Here is a 22,355-nt window from a genome sequence, read left to right on the forward strand (position 1 = left end):
GGGATGGTGATTCCACCACCTCCCTGGGCAGCACATTTCAATGGCTAATGACTCTCTCAGTGAAGAGCTTTCTCCTCACCTCCAGCCTAAACTTCCCCTGGTGCAGCTTGAGACTGTGTCCTCTTGTTCTGGCGCTCATGAGATTTGTGGTGACAGGTTGGACTCGATGATCTTTGAGGTCCCTTCCAACCTTAGGAATACTGAACTACTGGTTGCCTGGGAGAAGAGACCAACTCCCTCCTGGCTACAACCTCCCTTCAGGTAGTTGTAGACAGCAATAATGTCTCCCCTGAGCCTCCTCTTCTCCCAGCTCCCTCAGCTTCTCCTCGCAGGGCTTTGCAGAGCAGTTACCTGAATAAACAAATATAGTCTAGGAAAGGGTGAGTGTTGTACAAGCAGGAAATGGAAATCATCTTCACTGATGACACTGTCAAATATATATGCACAGAAACAGGAGAAATAGTAAAGGCAATTTTAAAATTTAATCATCAAATCAGAACAATGGAAAAATATTAGGAATGTGGAGCTCATTAGGGCAAGCACAGCCTATTAACTGTTCAGCTGTCCAAGCTGAGAGCAGAAAATCTCTTGTTTACTTATCACCGAGTACAATGACCATTATGATCCCAGCTGTAATCAAATACATAATTGAAAGTGAACTAAACCAGAGAAATCCAAACTAAAATAAACCCACAGGGCCAGATCTTCCCACCACGTACTTCCATGGGCTTACCTGGCTGAACACTCCCACTCACTCTAGCAAATCAAAAGCTAATCATTACTACTATGAACAGCTTCACACTGCTGTTGGTGTCTTTCCCATGAACTAGAAAGCTTACACAAGATGACCTAAATTAGCACCACACTTGGTTTGTTTTGGGTTGTTGGAGGTTTTTTTCTGTCTATATAAAAATTAGATGTACACTGTTACCCTAACATTGACATAAAGCATAACAATGAACTCAGTAGCAGGGTCAGCAGCAGTTCATCTGCACAATAGCCATCTGCATCACTGCATTCCAGTCTGTTTGAATGTATCTTAAGTCACAAAATGTTGGAATGGGGAACAGACTGGCTACAGCTGCACCTCCACTCACTGTTCTATTTATGAAGAGTGATGACAAAAAAAACTGCAACAGGCAAATAAGAAGAGGAGTATGAAATGCATCGACAATAATCTGGAACAATTATGTGTCACAAAAAGTAACCACTTGGAAATTCAGTGTGTCAAGGAACTGGACATTTAATTATTATAATCATTCTAAACAAGAACTAATTGAAACTGAAGATTCACTTTTATCTGGAATGTTGCTTACGAATTTTAAGTATGTTACCTATTAGGATATAACCAATGCTATGAAAATCCAAATGACTCTCCTTCCAGTCAGCCTTCCTTATGCAGTACAAGGCAAGCTTTCCTTTTTTCTTTTGAGGCATCTGAATGAATATTTCTAGCTAATGGCTAAATTCTTTTCCATATCTAGATTCAAAGAGGCAAGGAATATGTATACTTTGCTACTCCCCTAGAGAATGGATTTATTTTGGGACAAGAAAAGCTGTGTCTACTTTCAATTTTTTTTCCCCTCTCTTCCCATGCTTTCCTGCCATGACTTATGAATGTAAAAGTTAAACTACTTATAAACTAGCTAAGGAAATAAATTTAATTGCACAGACATAAGCAAAGTATGTCCTACAATAATAGCTACTGATTTGTAAGTTCCATCTTGTCACTTTCATACAACCTTGATAGCTACTAAACCACAGTTGAAAACACAGTAAGACGTAATTTACTAACACTGTCCTCTCAACTCACTTAGCATTGGGATCAGCTTTGCATTTTTATGCTGTGGTGTAGGTAAGAAGTACCTCAGATGAATCCATAGAATCATTTAGGTTGGAAAAGACCTTTAAGGTCATCTGTACCAGGTCTAACACAGGTATTGTACATGTTACATTCATGACCTAACCTCATTTAATCAAGTTTACATATCTTAGTATCATTAAGAAAGTTTTATCCTCAGTGCACTGCAGAAGTTTAAGTATATGCTTCCACAAATTTCTGCCAGGTGTCAGATCCTTGGGAATGCCAGGTGCATTTCAGGTAGGACCAAATCTCCTTGCTTTTTATTTTCTCCCATGTGAAGTTAAAAGGTACCATACTGTATAGCAAAATCCAAGTCCAGGAGCTGCAGCCACGATTGAAAGAAGTATTGTCCTTTTTGCTGACTCATTTTGCAAGTTCAAAGAATGAAGTCAAAGGGATCATCGCAAAAAAAAAGGGTCTCTGTGTAACAGCCAAGCAACGGTTGCACATGCCATTGTTCTGGTAGTGACCCACAGGCTTATTCTTTGCTACCGTGTTACCTAAAAAAGAAGAGGAAAGAGTTACCTACACAGAATCAGGATGATAGAAAGAGGATGACAGAATGTACTTTGCTGATGCAAAGAAACTGCACAGATGAACACAAGAGGAAGGAGCTTGCCCCAGCCATGCCATGATACCCTGCAGAGAAACAAAATCTGTATGCAATTACATGTCACTCAGTAGTATAAGGGAGACTTGCAGATGGAAATCTCCCTCTGTTTTATTTTGTTTAGCACAATTTTCAACACCAATGTCTACAGCACAAGTGTACGGCTTCCATCCCAGAAGATCACTCATGCCAAATGCTACCCATTCCCAGCGGTCCATCTTAAGGGAGGAAACTAGGGATCAGTTGAATCATTGTCTGCAGGTGGGAGGAATTGTTCCTGCAGCAGAAGCCACTTCCAGATAGCACATGTTCCACAGGATTCCACAGCCTCCTCCCCCTTTAAAGCCATGTGCATGCTGAGTCAGGTGCTTCAGGGATGTGTGTGCAAGCCTTAGTGTGCAAACCCAGTGGGTATGGCTGCATGCTGAGGAGGGGGCAGGTCAGATTTCCCATGCTGGAAGTGGATGGAGAAGCAGCCTGCAAGGAGAAAATCTTTGCCATCTCTGCTGTGTAGTGTCTTGACATCTTGCAAAACTAAAGAGACACACGGCATAGAGAAGTTTTTGTTTCCTTCCCTGAGGTAACTGAAGTAAGATCTTCAGCTTTTCACATTCTAACTGTCCCACTCAGCTGCTAACTATTCATCTAAATGCTGAGCAGTGTCAGGAGTGCTTCATATATTTCTAGTCACTCTAGTATTTCCACAACATGAAAAGGTAGAGGACTTAAAATTGATTAAGCAGCATTTCCTCTTTCAGTATGTAATTAACCTGTGGAAGTCATTGTCCCAACCAGCACTGATCCCAGGGTCTTAGAAAGCTTTAAAAATTGATTAGAAATTTAAATGGTAATGAGATCATCTTATTAACAGCGAAAAAAATAATATGGATTGGACCCTAATTCTCATGTTTCAGACATAAGCCAATTATTAAACTGGAAGGATTTCATGTGTGTTTACACTGTCTGTAATTGTCCACAAGGGTTTAGCTGTGACTTTCTGATTTAAGTGTCCCAGCACTGAGACACACAGGCTGCTGTGTGCTGTGGATTACCGGTCTGATGGTTCATACAGTCCTCTCTGTGAAAAGTTTGAATGGTGCACCTAAAATGTGTTTTGCAGACTGAGCTGAGTTTGGACAAATCTCTGGTTACTTTTTAAAATAAATTAAAAAAAAAGAAAAAAAAAAAAGTTATATCATCCTTTCCTTCCTGAGAGGCCTCGAGCACAAGCCCTGCTAGGAGTGGCTGAGGGAGCTGGGGCTGCTTAGCCTGGAGAAGAGGAGGCTCAGGGGAGACCTTATTGCTGTCTACAACTACCTGAAGGGAGGTTGTAGCCAGGAGGGATTTGGTCTCTTCTCCCAGGCAATCAGCACCGGAACAAGAGGACACGGACTCAAGCTGCACCAGGGGAACTTTAGGCTCAAGGTGAGGAGAAAGCTCTTCACTGAGAGAGTCATTCGTCATTGGAATGTGCTGCCCAGGGAGGTGGTGGAGTTACCGTCCCTGGAGGTTTTCAAGAGGGGACTGGACGTGGCACTTGGTGCCATGGTCTAGTCATGAGGTCTGTGGTGACAGATTGGACTTGATCTTTGAGGTCTCTTCCAACCTTGGTGATTCTGTGATTCTCCCTATAACACAACAAAAATATTGTCCCTTTATTTTCCTTCTATTTAAGTACTAATTAGGCCACAAGTTTCCATTCACAATCTGGAGTTTCCATGACTTACTGCTTTTGTGCAGCAACTGTATCTTAGTGAACAAAGAAAACCCCACACAAGACAGGCAGAGGAAATATGGATCACAGAATCAAAGAATGCACTGGATTGGGAGGGACCTTTTAAGGTCATCTAGTCCAACAGCCCTGCAGTAAAAGCAGGGACTTCCCGGACTAACTCAGGTGCCAGAACAGATTCTGTAGCACAGCTTTTGGTGTCCAGCAAGAAGCCATCTACACATAATCTTGTCATCCTGTTCTTCCTTAAAGTACAGGGGAGAGAAACAAGTACCTGTGGGAACAGTCTTGTGGATGGGCTCAGTCACATCACTCATTTCTCCTCACCTGACTTGGGAGAATCCCAACCAGCTCTGCTTGGATGCACACACCTGTAGTGGGTCACAACCCACAAAACCCTGGACAAATCCTACCCCTTCTTACTTGGAGCAATAAAGAAGACAAACTGCATGATTTCAGACTGGTTCTCAAGATGTGCAATACTGGAAGATAGCTACAAGAGTAACAATAATTTGGTGATAGTATGACAAGTTCTCAGCTTTTAGAAATGTCACTGCTGCTGAGGATATAGCTCTGTTAAATCTCAGTCTCCTAAAGGAAGTCTTCAGAGTTCATTTAGTAACACTGCCAGTAAATGCATGAAAAAGCTTTTATGGCTCACCCCAAAGTGTTTAAAAACGTGAAAGTAACTATTTCCTGCAGTATCTCACAGCCAGTGATGGAAGAATTTCTAGCAAAGAGTAATTAAAAAGGGAGGAACCAAGACATCTTTAAGGCATTTTGCCTTTTCCCTTCCCTAACATGGCAAATCACCAGTTAAAGGTTAGGGCTCTCTTGTGTCATTTTAGTGCAATGTTTAACCACTAACTTCATTATTCATATCTAGATTTCTATTGCTGCAGTACTCCAACACTGCAATCAGAATCAGGACCTCCCTTACAATGTTGCTAACCACACACACAAGAAAGTACAGTCGTGACTTGACTTATGTTCAAATCTAAACCAACACAGTGCAATAAAGACAACCAAAACCATGCAAGGAAAATTAACAGTTCTCATGTCAGTAATACAGTAGAATAATTCATGTCTAAACACAAGTGCCAGCTCTTTCCTTATCTTGTCAGTTAAATGACCCTCAAAGAAATCTCCTCTGGTAATAAAAATCAATGCAAAAGGCATTACTCCACATCCCAGCAAAGTAGAGGAAGAGTTTAATGAAACAATGTTTGCCCTCATATTGCTACTCTCTGCCCTCTGTTAGACCTAGACAGGCTCACTGGAGTTGATTAATTTGCACAGCCTAATTGTAGCCAGGATGATTGTTCCACACTAGCTTTAGAAAGATGTCCCTAAATGAATGCACTACCATATTCTGTAGTTTGCTGGTTGCAATAACCCAGATTTGCAACAATTCCTCTGGTCTTAAAGACAGGAAGAGGGTTTTCTGGACTGATTGGTTTGGTCAGGCCTTTTCAGTGAGCCTGACACCATGCATCAATTGTAACTAAACTTTAGAACACCAAAATACAGAATAAACTAAGTTGGAAGAGTCCTTTGAGATCATTGAGTCCAACCTATCACCCAACACCACCTAATCAACTAAACCATGGCACCAAGCACCCCACCCAGTCTCTTCCTAAACACCTCCAGTGACAGTGACTCCACCACTTCCCTGGGCAGCACATTCCAATGGCAAATCACTCTTTTTTTGTGAAGAATTCCTTCCTAACACCCAGCCTAAACCTCCTCTGGTGCAGCTTGAGACTCTGTCCTCTTGTTCTGGTGCTGTTTAGAAGAAGAGAATAACCCCCACCTCTCTACAACTTCCCTTCATCTAGTTATAGACAGCAATGAGGTCTCCCCTGAGCCTCCTCTTCTCCAGGCTAAGCAACCCCAGCTCCCTCAGCCTCTCCTCACAGGGCTGTGCTCCAGACCCCTCCCCAGCCTTGTTGTCCTTCTCTGGACACGTTCCAGCAAATCAACATTTTTCCTAAACTGAGGGGCCCAGAACTAGACACAGTACTCAAGGTGTGGCCTAACCAGTGCCACCACAGCTGCCCAAACCATTTAATTTTGACTCTTCCATCCAGATTTTTGTACCGTTTTCACTCCCCAAAACTGTCAGGATCAAACATCTGGTTCTTAAACATTTTGCTTCTTAATGCAGACTATAACCTAATTAACAACATTCATTCCCACCTAGAGGAGGCTGCAACAGAGAAAGCAAAGCACATCTTTCCTTGCTATTGCTTCCCAAAGACTCCAAATTCTTAGCATATTTAGATATGCAGTTTGCTACGACTTGTTGAACTTCAATGGAGGGAACTAATTTTAGATTGTCAAGCAGACAGAGGACATGGCATTTTCTCTCTGATGGCCATTAATTAAGAAACAGGATGGAATAGAAAAGATTTGGTTTTGGTTTTTTTAAAGGCCATCTACAGAATTGCCTGTAATTAGAAATTATCTGAACCATCCTGATTTCTAGCCATACTCAGGGTCCCACAGTTACCACTGACATCAGGGCAGATTCTCAACAACTTCCAAGACAGGCTGCACCTGCCAAAAGCTGAAAGGACTTTCCAGTATCACAGGAAACTTTAAGTGATGCTGGTAAAGACCTTGGATCTGTGTACTCAGCCTGCAGACTAAAAATTAATCTTGGAGCATGATTATCTCTCTAGCATTGGTCACAACAGAATGGTTTCCTTGATCACTAAAGACCGAAGCAGGGCTTTCTCCACTTTGACCCCAGTGCCCAAAAACTTAACAAGGGGTGACAGAGGGGAGGTTCTGACTCAATGAAGTGGTGATTCTGACTCACCATTTCCCTCTCTGAGGACAACTGCATTAACCACCCCTTCTCAAAAGACTGGGAAGTCCTGTGCTGGAGCTCACACGCACAGATGCAATGCAATAAGCAAGTGCTGTCAGCAGACTGTCACCTTTAAATATAGGCGCTCGCTGTACTTGCCTTTGTGGTTTTGACTTTATTTCCACTGCTGCAAGACCAACCTGAGTAGTCTGGTAGTACTTTACAGTCTTCTCCATCCAGACAAGGGTTCATGTGACACCACCACTTCTGTAGGACAATGGAAGCTAGAAAAAGAAACAGGAAAGAGAAATAGGAAACAATCCATTTTTTTATTAGTGCTGGCTTTAGAAGGGAGGTTGGCTGTGCAACTGTCAATTGTTTGGTTTCAAAGGGTAGAACCAATAGTCTTAATAGCTAATCTCACTGATCGTGTTTGAGCTAAAAATGTGGTTAAAACCCTTCACCAGCACCTAGAAAGGTAGATGCAAATGGTAAAAACAGGCAAGCACTGCCAGAGACTGAGCAGCGTTTGAACTAACCTCTCCAAGTGCCTCTCCATTTCCACTGCCTACAAAGAGGATTTGCCTCCCTCATTTACATGCTTCAGCCAAGTACCTGCTGTAAGGTAGAAAGAAATTTAAGCTTCTTGTTTAACCCAGACAGGCATATGCCAGACTGGACCAAGAAACGCCAGTTTCTCCCTTCACTGGATGAGAAAATAGAATTGCACAGAGATGTAAATACGTGAGGTCTGTCAGCAAATAGCGCAGATAAGAGTGCAGAAACCACAGGAGAGCAGTAGATTATTAACTAAAAACCTACTTGGTTACACTGCCAGGTTTGAGTATGCTTTGGAAGACTGCAGCAGTGCACCTGAGCTGTGCAGATTTATTAATTTTCTAGGCAAATTTCCACTAATAAGACCATGCCTTTTTGTTGTCACAAATGTACTCATGGCTTTAGAATCATAGAATTGTTAGGGTTGGAAGGGACCTCAAGGATCATCTAGTTCCAACCCATGGGCAGGGACACCTTGCGCTAGATCAGGTTGCCCAGAGTCACATCCATCCTGGCATTAAAAACCTCCAGGGATGAGGCTTCCACCACCTCCCTGGGCAACCTTTGCCAGTGTCTCACCACCCTTATGGTGAAAAACTTCTTTACATGCAATCTGAATCGACCCATTTCTATTTTTTTCCCATTCCCACTAGTCCTATCACTACCTGACACCCTAAAAAGTCCCTCCCCAGCTTTCTTGTAGGCCCCCTGAATATATTTGGTGTTGGGTGATAGGTTGAAATTGATGATCTCGAGGGTCTTTTCCAACCTGGTCTGGTCTATTCTATTCTATTCTATTCTGAAAGGCCACAAATCGGTATCCTCGGATCCTTCTCTTCTCCAGACTGAACAGCCCCAAATCCCTCAGTCTGTCTCATAGGAGAGGTGCTCCAGCCCTCTAATCATCCTCGTGGCCCTTCTCTGGACATGTTCCAGCATGTCCAGATCCTTCCTGTAATAGGGGCTCCAGAACTGGACACAGTGCTCCAGGTGGGGTCTCACCAGAGTGGAGTAAAGGGGGAGAATCACCTCCCTCGACCTGCTGGCTGTGATGAGTACTGCTGTGAGTAACCCATCAGCTTCCCCACAAACATCTGCAAGCATCTGCATGCATTTCTCAGCTTTGCATCAACTCATGGGATTCATCAAAAGCCAGAAAATTATTATGAAATATACCAGTTCACAATCCCACATCAGTTAAATTGGATTTCAAAATAAAATACAGCTTAAAATGTTGGTTTAGTTCCTCTGCATTATGCTGCTGTGCGCACAAAATAATGGATTGCATGCTTTAGAATATCCCACACCCAAAAGAGATCAGCAAGAATAATTTAGTCTACTTCTTGTAAAGCACTTTTGTGGGGTGGTTGGGTTGTTTGGTGGGGTTTGTTTTTTTTTGCTTTTAATTTCAAGGTGGATTTGTACATCTGCAACCTTCAAATGAGGGTGACAAGCAGCCAAGCTGACAGCAGGATATTGCTGAAATGTTCATTCAATTACTTTTGTTTTGCACTTCCACTCTAAGCCTACATGAAAGGCACAATGAAAAACATACTGCTGGAACACCAGTTAGGCTTCTAGAAACTATTCTTCTCAGTCTCATAAAGCTATAAAGTAAGTGCATGATCCTTGTCACCAGCCATTGGGATCTTGGATCATTTGCCTTGATGCTGATTGATTGTTGACAAAGCAGGTGAAACTTGGCTGAGCTTCCTAGGAAGGGAAAGATCGTTTTCACTCCAGACATAGGGTCCATTTATCTATTTGATCTGCTTTAACTCTCCTGTTTTCTAAACATACAACATTTATTTCAGGTAAACATGAGCAAGTCTGGAAGGGCCAAATCAGGAAGACTGAGGGCATGTACAAAGGTCCCTAAGCAAAATGGTAGCAATCTAGTATTGTCTTCAGAGCACTGCTTCAAAGACAGAAAGTCCTCCTGTGAGGTCTGACTACCCCATTACACATCTCTGCTCAGTGCTGTTGTGAGTGTGGATGCAGTGACATGCTGAGACTCCATTCTGACACGTGAACATGCTTTCATATATTTAATGCCACCACACAAATGTGAGTTTGCTTTCAGATTTTGAAAACCACCTCTCTCTCTCACTTCCTACAGGTACCTAGAATTCCTTGTGCCTCAGTTACTCTGATAATTCCTCACATCCGACTTTGGTTGGGTGCCATCTGTTTTGAGACCACAGAAAATGCACCAAGCACAGCAGCTTTTGTTTATCTGTACAACCTGCATCAACCTGCTTCTATCCCTTGATTAAAAAGAACAAAAGTGTCAGCTGGCTCAGGAGTGAGCTCACACAATATTCTTGCCCATGCATCTTCCTTCTCCATGTGAACCACAGGGAGCTGAAGATAGTTAAACTGGTCCATCATTTCCAGCTGTACCATCTTCCATTGAACCAAGTGCAGGTGTGAATGGCAAACATTGCTGAGTCAATCTCTAACTCAGATCCACAAGCTCTTCAGTAGACTGCATATTTCACCTTCAAGTCATCTCTTGTTTAGATATTTTCTTAGTGACTTCTACCCTTTCTGTTGCCTGATTTCTATTCTGTGCAGATACCTCTCTCCTCAGAGCAATGGCAGCCCTTTGAATACTTAATACACATCTCATTCCATTAGCTTCCAGCAATTCCTCAGTTCATTGCTGTAACAATCGACTAATTCTTACATCCATTTTATGTCCAATTTCTTCGTAGTTGCAATGTCCACTCTGCTGATCTGTGCGTCCCAGCTGGCTGTAGCTGTTTGTGTCAAACACACCCTTAAGATTAGTCCATTAGAATTCCCCATCAGAGCCTTAGGCTTACCTACAGAGCTAGAGTTCTTTAACTACCATTGACCCTGTAACTGTGCAGACTCACTGGAAGACAGAGAGGTTTCCTCTCCTGTTCAAACTGAGGCACTCTTGAAGAGATTTCAACAGATGACTTTTCTACTAAATGAATGAGAGGCCTCGAGCACAAGCCCTATGAGGAGAGGCTGAGGGAGCTGGGGTTGTTTAGCCTGGAGAAGAGGAGGCTCAGGGGAGACCTTCTTGCTATCTACAATTACCTGAAGGGAGATTGCAGCCAAGAACGGGTTGGTCTCTTCTCCCAGGCAACCAGTACCAGAACAAGAGGACACAGTCTCAGACTGCACCAGGGGAGGTTTAGGCTCGAGGTGAAGAGAAAGTTCTTCACAGAGAGAGTTGTTAGCTGTTGGAATGGGCTACCTGGTGAGGTGGTGGAGTCACCGTCCCTGGAAGTGTTCAAGAGGGGATGTGGCACTTGGTGCCATGGTTTAGTAGTCATGAGGTGTTGGGTGACAGGTTGGGCTTGATGATCTTTAAAGTCTTTTCCAACCTTATTGATTCTATGATATGATTCTATGATTTTACTCATACACAGCCACCCTCATGAAAGGAGAGGATATGGCTTTAGTTTGACATTATCCAACTGAGGGGAAAAAAAAAAAAATCAGCCAAAGACTAGCCAGAAATAAATCTAGGTACTGATGCTAGATAAAGTAACTCCATGGAAACAATACGCTCATAGAGAGTAAAGGCAAAAAGTGCCAATACCTCATCTTGCCTCATGCAACTCACTGTGTTGTCCTCCAGTTGTGTGTGCCTACACAGTGTCTTGCAAGCTGACCTGGAACAGGTGAAGAAAGAAATTTCTCCCACTTTAATTTTTTCCTAAGAGTTAAACAGTTTCAGCATGAAACACACAGCCTTAGTTTTCGTCCCCTTCTGTCTTGTTTTCTTCTCCCACATTACAGCACCTGTTAGCAATCATCATTTTCTCCCTGTGAAGGTACTAAGCGTGCTGCATTCCAGTAACTTTTCAATCTTCTGCCTGATAAGCTGAGCTGATTGAACTTCTTTAGTTTCACACCACAATGCATTTGTCTTCATTAATGCAGTTATTTCAAACAGGTTCTGCTTCCTGTGTCTAGGATTGTGCTACGTGCCTGCCTTGGGCTTCTGCTTAATTACTGCTTTACCCCACCAGGTGAAATCCATACATATTTTTGCCAGGATAGATTCTGTATTTGCTTTAGGGTCACTGCTGAAAATGCTGTGGTCAGGTGCTGAGCTAAGCACTGTGAAATCTCCATAGGTGTCTATCTACCTCTTCTACTGATGACTCTGGGCAGAGGTGTGGGCTTGAGGTACGAGAAATGACTGGCACTGAGCAGTGTACACCATGGCATGTGGCTCAAGATTAAATAGCTTACAAAAGATACGACTTAAACCCTCAAATGTAGTTAGGAACCAAACCTTTGGCTGAGTAATTTATACATTGTATTCCAAGCAAACTTGGGGAGCAGAGGCTTACATGTGCCAAACCCAGAAATTTTCTGTATTAATCTTGAAAACTTCTCAGCAACTGACATCTGTCATGGATGGCAAACCTCTTCTCAGAAAGCTATATAAACTCTTGTGATCTGTACTCCAGGAATTCCATGCTGACTGGATCAGCTTCCCCATTACAAGCACAGGACTGAGATCAGCCTCAGTTGCCCCTAAGTATCTAGACCATGCTGCCTATCCTCTGGGCACAATACCAGTGCTTTTCTAGTCTGCTCCAGGTATTCTGAAATATATTTCAAATTACAACTGACCATACCTGAAGGATGGCCAAGGGCTCAGGTCCAGCCAACATGGATTTAGGAAGGGCAGGTCCTGCCTCTCCAACCTGATCTCCTTCTATGATCAGGTGACCTGTCTGGTGGACGTGGGGAGGCCTGGGGATGTGGTCTACCTGGACTTCAGCAAGGCCTTTGACACCGTCCCCCACAGCAAACTGCTGGCTAAGCTGTCAGCTCGTGACTTGGACCACTACACTCTGTGCTGGGTTAGGAACTGGCTGGAGGGCCGAGCCCAGAGAGTGGTAGTGAACGGTGCCACATCCAGCTGGCGGCCAGTCACCAGTGGCGTCCCCCAGGGATCAGTGCTGGGCCCTGTGCTCTTTAACATCTTCATTGATGATCTGGATGAGGGAGTCGAGTCAGTCATCAACAAGTTTGCAGATGACACCAAGTTAGGAGCAGATGTTAGTCAGTTAGAGGGTGGAAAGGCTCTGCAGAGGGACCTCGACCGACTGGACAGATGGGCAGAGTCCAATGGGATGGCATTCAACAAGTCCAAGTGCCAAGTGCTGCACTTTGGCCACAACAACCCCATGCAGAGCTACAGGCTGGGGTCGCAGTGGCTGGAGAGCTCCCAAACAGAGAGGGACCTGGGGGCGCTGATCGACAGCAGCCCGAATATGAGCCAGCAGTGTGCCCAGGTGGCCAGGAGGGCCAATGGCATCCTGGCCTGCATTAGGAATAGTGTGGCCAGCAGGAGCAGGGAAGTCATTGTGCCCCTGTACTCAGTACTGGTTAGGCCACACCTTGAGCCCTGTGTCCAGTTCTGGGCCCCTCAGTTTAGGAAGGACATCAAAACACTTGAGCGTGTCCAGAGAAGGGCGACAAGGCTGGGGAGAGGCCTTGAGCACAAGCCCTATGAGGAGAGGCTGAGGGAGCTGGGGTTGTTTAGCCTGGAGAAGAAGAAGCTCAGGGGTGATCTCATTGCCCTCTACAACTACCTGAAAGGTGGTTGTAGGCAGGAAGGGATTGGTCTCTTCTCCCAGGCAACCAGCACCAGAACAAGAGGACACAGTCTCAAGCTGTGCCAGGGGAGGTTTAGACTCGAGTTGAGGAGGAAGTCCTTCACCGAGCGAGTCATTCAGCATTGGAATGTGCTGCCCAGGGAGGTGGTGGATTCACCATCCATGGAGGCGTTCAAGAGGAGATTGGACGTGGCACTTGGTGCCATGGTCTAGTCATGGGGTCTGTGTTGATAGGTTGGACTCAATGATCCTCGAGGTCTCTTCCAACCTTAGTGATACTGTGATACTGTGAGATCTATTAGCCAGTTTTTAGGGCTCTAAAACACTCAGAATCAGAATTTCAGAAGTATAAGAATAAAAAAAAACACAACTAAACAAAGTTGAATCACAGCAGATGTTGGTTACAAGCTTCTCTAGTTAACAATAGGTTGGTAAGTAAAAAGATGAGGAGATACTTTCTAAATGGAGAACTGTGGTACTGATCAGCCTCAGTGCTACCAATGTCAATATTTCAGGCATTATGGGCCAACATGATTTCTTTCAGGATTCCTGTGTGTTCTACTTGAACACACAAATTGATACAGTCTATAGTCTGGACAAATCCACTGGATTATGCTTTCTAACATAGATTTTCAACACATTATCCATTCTACTGCGCATTTCCTTTTATTCTTTGAATACTGACACAGCATTAGCATCCTTTTGAATTCTCAAGTATTCTGAAATCCATTCAAAAGGCAGTGGGAGGGAAATCTTCTCAGCTATTTCTTCTTTTATGTATTACTTATGTATTGATTTTTGGTTGGATTGTTTTTTTTTTATTCTATATGCACTCTTCCCTTCAGTCTGTTACCCAGATGGGCTTTCAGCAGAAATTGTCTTTTCTCTTCATTATGGTTCTTTGGCTGTAGAGAAAATGCTTAACTCTTTAGTCCCATTCACATTTTTTCCAATCTCAGTGTTTCTTCCTCATAAATTCTTGAACTAATGCAATTGCCTGGATGGAGGTGATTTGGCTAGTGATGATTTGCTCAGAAGCATTTAACACACTTAGCTAAGATAGCCACTCCACAGACGGAAGTTACTAATGTTGTATCTTCTTGGCACTAGCTCTAAGATAAGCTGGAGGTACTTACTCAGAGATGTTTATTTCCATAAAGAAAATGGGCACAAACAAAATCTCATGACTACTTTTAATGTAATTTAGTCATTGACAGAATGAGTTGGCTTTTGCTAAGCAAATTTTTCTGTAGCTGCAGTCTAGTACAGCTATGATTGGAGGCAGGGAATGCAGGCTGTGTGCTCTGTCCTCTATATATTTAAAGTCTTTCATGTTCACTCGTGGTTTTTTCCCTGAGTTTAGTGGCTCAGTTTATCTACAGCAGCATCTCTCAAACTGTTAGATGGTCCTGTGCTTGGAAGCTGAAATAATCCCCAGGAAAATGAGGTGCGTATGTGTACAGAAGTAGCCTCGTGGTTTTGTTTGTTTGTCAATAGCCCTCAGAACTAAGTTCACCTAAACAAATGACAGAGTTTCTTGTTGCATGCATCCAAAATGCAACTAAGTAAGTGTGTTATCATAGCCAAAGGATAAAAAAAAACATTATCTTGATCAAAAGAGCTTTTGCACTGTAGTCTCAGCTAGTCTACAACGAGTGATTTTTTTTCTCTGCTTGTAAAAATGCTAGGAAGATCTCAAGTCTGTAACAAACATTGATTTTCACCTTCATATCTTCCTTTCTGAATGATTTACTATGACTTCTCCTACTACCAATATTTAAAGTTTCCAAGATGAAAGACACTCCAGCAATGCAAAGCACTCTAGAAATGTCAGCTGTGCCCCACAACACAGTACTACTGCACAGCATGGGAAAGGACTGATTCATAGCACTGAAGGCAAGGAAAACTTATTTCTGTATTTACAAGAATTAGCTAACTTTTCTTTTCCTTCCTGCACCACTTCAAGACATTTTTCTTGGAACTCACCTAGACATCTATCGCTTCATCTGTAACAAAGCATCTAGTTTCCCCACACACACATAGTGCATACTATGAGAAAACAATGTCACTTCTATGTGCAGGAGTGTGCCTGAATGTAATCAAGCAAACATCCACTCTGCCTTGGTTCAAAAGTGAGGCCTTCCTGAAATTTTGGTAGCTGTGAATATTGGTGAACATATCCACTACTCTTTTTGAGCAGGGCTTAGCCTTAACATATAGAGCTGCTCCAATAATCTGCTTTAAACCTGACCTGTTGTAAAATTCTTTAGCATCTGTCAACCTGCTTCAAGATGTTAATATCAAGCTGACCTATGACTGTATGCTAAAAACCATGATCACAGTATCACAGTATAACTTAGGTTGGAAAGGACCTCGAGGATCATTGAGTCCAACCTATCAACACAGACCCCATGACTAGACCATGGCACCAAGTGCCACGTCCAATCTCCTCTTGATGATGATGGGCTTGCCTATTTCATGGCATATATATATACACAAAGGGGCTCAATGCCCAACACACATCAACAAGGAGCTCTGTTTGATGAACTAGGCTCTACCCCCACCGAAATTAACAAAGAAGCTGACATTGAAATGCAATGGGATCTAGGTCAGGAAACCCATATCATAGAGTCATAGAATCAATAAGGTTGGGAAAGACCTCAAAGATCATCAAGTCCAACCTGTCACCACAGACCTCATGACTAAACCATGGCACCAAGTACTACGTCCAATCTCCTCTTGAACACCTCCCTGGGCAGCCCATTCCAATGGCTAACAACTCTCTCTGCAAAGAACTTTCTCCTCTCCTCAAGCCTAAACCTCCCCTGGTGCAGTTTGAGACTGTGTCCTCTTGTTCTGGTGCTGATTGCCTGGTAGAAGAGACCAACCCCCTCCTGGCTACAACCACCCTTCAGGTAGTTGTAGACAGCAATAAGGTCTCCTCTGAGCCTCCTCTTCTCCAGGCTAAAAAATCCCAAATGTTGCAAGACATGTGCTGCAAGACAGAGAAAACTAAGGGGGAGGGGGAGCCAACTACATTTAAAACTTGCAAAATATTGTTATTGACCCAAATACAAGGTCAAACCATTCTGTCAATGACTCAATTAGTCCAGAGATTTGGTTTATGCTATTTTCCTTATGGGAATAAACACCCTTGAGAAGTACCTCCAGCTTGTCTAACAAGCTAAAATGCTAAACACAGATACATAAATTTCAAATGAGAAAGGTCTATTCTATTTTTTTTTTATTTTTTAATTTATTTTTTTTTAAAGGGTCATAGCAGAAAGCTGCTCAATTATCACATTTGAGTTCTGAACAGAGGGGTTCCAAATCCCTCACCAACTTTGTTGCCCTTCATTGGAACATGTCCAGAGAAGGGCAACAAAGCTGGGGAGGGGTTTGGAGCACAAGCCCTGTGAGGAGAGGCTGAGGGAGCTGGGGCTGCTTAGCCTGGAGAAGAGGAGGCTCAGGGGAGACCTTCTTGCTCTCTACAAGTACCTGAAAGGAGGTGGTAGCCAGGTGGGGGTTGGTCTCTTCTTCCAGGCAACCAGCACCAGAACAAGAGGACAGAGTCTCAAGCTGTGCCTGGGGAGGTTTAGGCTGGATGTTAGGAAGAAATTCTTCACAGAGAGAGTGATTGCCCGTTGGAATGTGCTGCCCAGGGAGGTGATGGGAGTCACCATCATTGGAGAGGTTTAGGAGGAGACTTGATGAGGCACTTGGTACCATGGTTTATTTGATTAGGTGGTGTTGGATGATGGGTTGGATGCGATGATCTTGGAAGGTCTCTTCCAACCTGGTCTATTCTATTCTATTCTATTCTGGTAAGTAGAGGTTGCTAAACTTTGCAAAGGTCCCAGACAATTGCAGTCTTCCATAACTTGGAAGCACCTATTTCTTGAGTAGTCTTACTTTCTCATGAAGCATCTACAGTGTAGATGGCCAGTGATGTTCTTGTCTGGCCTAAAGGAAAGGTGGAATTTGGTCATTGCTTCCTAGGTTGTTAACACTGAAAGAGAACTCAGACCTTCATTTAAACACAGTAAGAAGAAACAGATTGCAAAATCATTATGCAGATCTCACCAAAATTAATTGTAATTATTTAATTATATAACAGTTCATTTGTTTGGTCAAGAAAGGAAAACATAATTACATCCTGACAGCTTTACAAAGGCTGCTGCTCTGCATAGAACATGAAATAGGATCCCATTTACTCTGCTCCAATGGTATTTTTGGAGCTACCCAAAAAAGAGCTGAAGAGGAAACCCTCAAAAATTCAAAGACAATGCTGAGAGGCTAGAGTCATTCTATTTCCTATTGGTTTCCAGCATGACTTGCACAAATTTGTTCCCTTTTTGAATGTAAGGCAGCTAAAATCCAAACAGAATACATTTTCTAAATTCATATAGAAGGTACTTCATGACATCTGCCACAAAAACTGCTGAGCATTCATCAACAATTCCAATAAGAACATCTCTTTGTGTATCACTGCAAATTGTCTACCTTGACAAAACAGGTGGGTGGCACTTTCTGGACACATATTCAGTGAACACAAACTACATTGTTTTCTTATTTTGTCCAATGACAGTTCAGCAGGTAAGCAATTTGAGAGTGGTCAGCTGCTGGAACAGTCATGACACTAAGCTTGACTGAGGAATTCAAGGAGCATCTGGGTGATGCTCTTAGTCATATGATTTAGTTTTAGCCAGTCCTGTGAGGAGCAGAGATTTTGGTTTGATCCTTATATGTCTCACCTTCCAATGTGAGATATTCTGTGATTTGAGATAGGAACTGCAGTTGCCAGCCACTGCGTGATGAACAACAGCACAGAGGGAATTGCTGCCCTGATGTAAATGATAACTACTCCTGGATGAGGTCTGAACTTGAAAGAAAAGACTTTAAAAGACTACTACAAGTTGGTTGTTCTATAATATATTTTTTTTTGATTAGAAAAGTAACTCTGTGCTTTGGGTATGTCCTTCCCGTTAGGCTCAGAGCAAAATATAAGCAAATTAAACAGCCCTGAATTCAGTAAAAAATGTGCTGGAGAAGAAAATGAAAAGTCTGTATCAGAATGAAATATAAAAACTCAAGACAGTAGAGAATCCTACTGAAGGATATGTATAGAGCAGGAGAAAACACATCAAATCCTGAGGCTAAGGAAATATAGATTCTGTGGTACAGCAACCAACTGTAGTCCCAGATACTTGCAAAATTAAGTGAAGCATGCTAAAGCATTGCCCTAAGGGATGAGGGGGAATCAAAGGCTTCACTTTAGAAACCAAAACTTTTATATGCATAATATTTTGTCATATTTAATTTCAACTATACTTGAAGGGAAAAAAAAATAAACAGCTACTAAATTATTTCTGCCACTCTTTGCCTTCACTGAATTAAGTATCTGCAGTACGGTGCATTTATATCTTTCTGGCACACAATGATGGTGTCACCTTTGCAGTCCTTAGGCAAATTTAAAACAATGCCTGGTCTTTAGAATAGAATAGGAGTAGAGTAGGAATGGAAATCAAAATAGAAAAGAATAGACCAGGCTGGAAAAGACCTTCGAGATCATCGAGTCAAACCTATAATCCAACAATATCTAATCAACTAAACCATGGCACCAAGCACCCCATCCAGTCTCTTCCTAAACACCTCCAGTGATGGTGACTCCACTGCCTCCCTGGACAGCACATTCCAATGGCAAATCACTCTTTCTGTTACGAACTTCTTCCTAACATCCAGCCTAAACCTCCCCTGGTGCAGCTTGAGACTGTGTCCTCTTGTTCTGGTGCTGGTTGCCTGGAAGAAGAGACCAACCCCCACCTGGCTACCACCTCCTTTCAGGTACTTGTAGATAGCAATAAGGTCTCCTCTGAGCCTCCTCTTCTCCAGGTTAAGCAACCCCAGCTCCCTCAGCCTCTCCTCATAGGGCTTGTGCTCCAATCCCCTCTCCAGCTTTGTTGCCCTTCTCTGGACATGTTCTGTCTAAAAGTATTTCTGCTGTTTGATTTGTCACCCAAAAATATAGAAGGTACTTCTGATTCGACAAAAATTACCTAGTAAGTTACAAAGATAAATCTGATTGTGTTCCTGAGGCATGAAAAGAGTAATCAACAGATTTTTAAGCATTTGTTTAATATTTAACATGAAATTCTTGTGATTTCATGTGAAATAAAAGGAATAAGAAGAGTTGTGCTTATGGCGAATTAATGAAATGGGGGAATCTGCTAACTTCTAGACTTATAGTAAAAGATGAAAGATACATCAGGCTGGATGTGAGGAGGAGGTTCTTCACCATGAGAGTGGTGAAGCCCTGGAATGGGTTGTCCAGGGAGGTGGTTGGGTCGCCGTCCCTGGAGGTGTTTAAGACCAGGCTGGATGAGTCTCTGGCCAGCCTGATGTAGTGTGGGGTGTCCCTGCCCAAGGCAGGGGGTTTGGAACTAGATGATCCTTGTAGTCCCTTCCAACCCTGACTGATACTATGATAAAAAATTTAACAACAAAAAAAGTATGCCTTGGAGTAAGTATTTGCTGAGTTAACAAGAGGAGCAGCAGCCTTTCCAGGGAAGAGACTCTGATAGTGGAAACAGAAGAAAGGTAAGCCTCAGTTTCTGAGCTGCTGGTAAGCCAGGGAGGAAATTGATGCTAGGTGCAGAGTGAACTTCAGGGAGGTTCAGCCTCAGAGCACCTGGTCAATGTTACAATCAAGGTAGGATTTTAACTTCAGTGTGTATAATCAATTTAATTATCAATTTCAAACAAGTTATGCTGATGAAAGCATAAGGATGGCAATGTTCATCTCTGTCGGGTTTTCAACATATGCACAGGAGAATTATGGACTAAGGCAACTTATTACCACATTTTTCCTTCATAAGGGAGGTGTCCTAGCTCAGATACTGTCTCCTGTACAGCTGCATACTTGCTCTGCTTTCTAAACTCTAATGTGTTTGGGGTGACATCACACACACACAGCACACAGAATCACCCAGGTTGGAAGAGACCTCAAAGATCATCGAGTCCAACCTGTCACCACAGACCTCATGACTGAACCATGGCACCAAGTGCCACATCCAATCCCCTCTTGAACACCTGAAGGATGGCCAAGGGCTCAGGTCCAGCCAACATGGATTCAGGAAGGGCAGATCCTGCCTCTCCAACCTGATCTCTTTCTATGATCAGGTGACCCGCCTGGTGGATGTGGGGAGGCCTGTGGATGTGGTCTACCTAGACTTCAGCAAGGCCTTTGACACCGTCCCCCACAGCAAACTGCTGACTAAGCTGTCAGCCTGTGGATTGGACCACTACACTCTGTGCTGGGTTAGGAACTGGCTGGAGGGCCGGGCCCAGAGAGTGGTCGTGAACGGTGCCGCATCCAGCTGGAGGCCAGTCACCAGTGGTGTCCCCCAGGGATCAGTGCTGGGCCCTGTCCTCTTCAACATATTCGTTGATGATCTGGATGAAGGGGTAGAGTCAGTCATCAGCAAGTTTGCAGATGACACAAAGTTAGGGGCAGATGTTAGTCAATTAGAGGGTAGAAAGGCTCTGCAGAGGGACCTCGACCGACTGGAAAGATGGGCAGAGTCCAATGGGATGGCTTTCAACAAGTCCAAGTGCCGAGTGCTGCACTTTGGCTATGGCAATCCCATGCAGAGCTATAGGCTGGGGTCGGAGTGGCTGGAGAGCTCCCAGACAGAGAGGGACCTGGGTGTGCTGATCGACAGCCACCTGAATATGAGCCAGCAGTGTGCTCAGGTGGCCAGGAGGGCCAATAGCATTCTGGCCTGCATTAGGAATAGTGTGGCCAGCAGGAGCAGGGAGGTCATAGTGCCCCTGTACTCTGCTCTGGTTAGGCCGCACCTTGAGTACTGTGTCCAGTTCTGGGCTCCTCAGTTTAAGAAGGACATTGAGACACTTGAGCGTGTCCAGAGAAGGGCAACAAGGCTGGTGAGAGGCCTTGAACACAAGCCCTATGAGGAGAGGCTGAGGGAGCTGGGATTGTTTAGCCTGGAGAAGAGGAGGCTCAGGGGTGACCTTATTGCCCTCTACAACTACCTGAAGGGTGGTTGTAGCCAGGAGGGAGTTGGCCTCTTCTCCCAGGCAACCAGCACCAGAACAAGGGGACACAGTCTCAAGCTGCGCCAGGGGAGGTTCAGACTCGAGGTGAGGAGGAAGTTCTTCACCGAGCGAGTCATTCGGCATTGGAATGGGTTGCCCAGGGAGGTGGTTGAGTCATCGACCCTGGAGGCGTTCAAGGGGAGATTGGACGTGGCACTTGGTGCCATGGTCTAGTCATGGGGTCTGCGGTGTCAGGTTGGACTCGATGATCCTCGAGGTCCTTTCCAACCTAAGCGATACTGTGATACTGTGATACCTCCAGGGATGGTGACTCCACCACCTCCAACACAGGAAATTAACTACATGTGAGGCATCATTGTAGCCCTGGTGTCCAACATAAGAGCCTATTAGGCATATAAAATTCATTAAGAGAACAGCTCTCAAAACCTGACATCCCAGCATTATTTGCATGCCAAATCTCAGGGCCATATTCATTATCCAGTGAATTTTTAGCCAAGCTACTAAGTCTAAAGACAATTGGAAGGGTTAACACCTTAAGCTTGAATTTCTTTGCTTCTGCTGTTTCCAGAGTAGTTTTAAAGGATAATTCTTGTGTGGAAAAAAAAAAACACAACTGAGAAGTTTTGTTGGCACAGACAGGAAATGGACGAGTACATATATTAAGAGGATTAATTACACCCAGATTTATGCACAGACTCATTATCATCAATGCACAGAGATGTTTCCAAAATTAACAAAAGGAAGGATTACGCTTTTGAGGCAGTGGGAAGTCAAGCAATCAAGGAGACTAAACTTCTCAAACGATCTTAATGAACCAGGAGCTAGCAGGAGGCTGCTTACCTTCCACGCACGAGGGCTGAGCCCTCGTCGTCCCAGCCACCTGGCCTGGGAAGCAGGAGCACTTGACTGTCTGGGAGCGTTCCTCAATCCGGTTCTTATTGCAGCAGCGGTGCACTGCCACAACCTCGCACGTCCCTTGCTTGACTTGGTGCTGGCCTGATAATTGCAGAGATCAGCAGTGGGGAACAAAACAAAACATGAGCTCGCAAAAGAAAAGCTACTTTCTATGCTCATACAAGATA

General features: G+C 43.7%; 1 protein-coding gene across 6 annotated transcripts in view; it reads right to left on the reverse strand.

The window, feature by feature from the left end:
* Positions 1-405: 405 nt before the first annotated feature.
* The window catches only part of TAFA4 (TAFA chemokine like family member 4), a 105,090-nt gene continuing 83,140 nt past the window's right edge, over positions 406-22,355 (reverse strand). For 2 of the 6 annotated variants that reach the window (XM_068154325.1, XM_068154326.1), the window contains exons 5-7: positions 22,114-22,269; positions 7,222-7,305; positions 406-2,364 (exon numbers count right to left, since the gene is read on the reverse strand). In XM_068154325.1, coding sequence (XP_068010426.1) covers positions 2,228-2,364; positions 7,222-7,305; positions 22,114-22,269 — 377 coding nt within the window. In that variant the 3' untranslated portion in view covers positions 406-2,227. Of the gene's footprint in view, positions 2,365-7,180; positions 7,306-22,113; positions 22,270-22,355 lie in introns of all 6 variants that reach the window. The other 4 variants (XM_068154329.1, XM_068154327.1, XM_068154324.1 and 1 more) reach the window with 3 other exon arrangements.

Source organism: Melanerpes formicivorus, unplaced genomic scaffold (assembly GCF_026170545.1).
Source record: "Melanerpes formicivorus ecotype bairdi unplaced genomic scaffold, bMelFor1.0.p_v2 SCAF_28, whole genome shotgun sequence".
In the NCBI taxonomy this organism is placed as follows: Eukaryota; Metazoa; Chordata; class Aves; order Piciformes; family Picidae; genus Melanerpes; species Melanerpes formicivorus.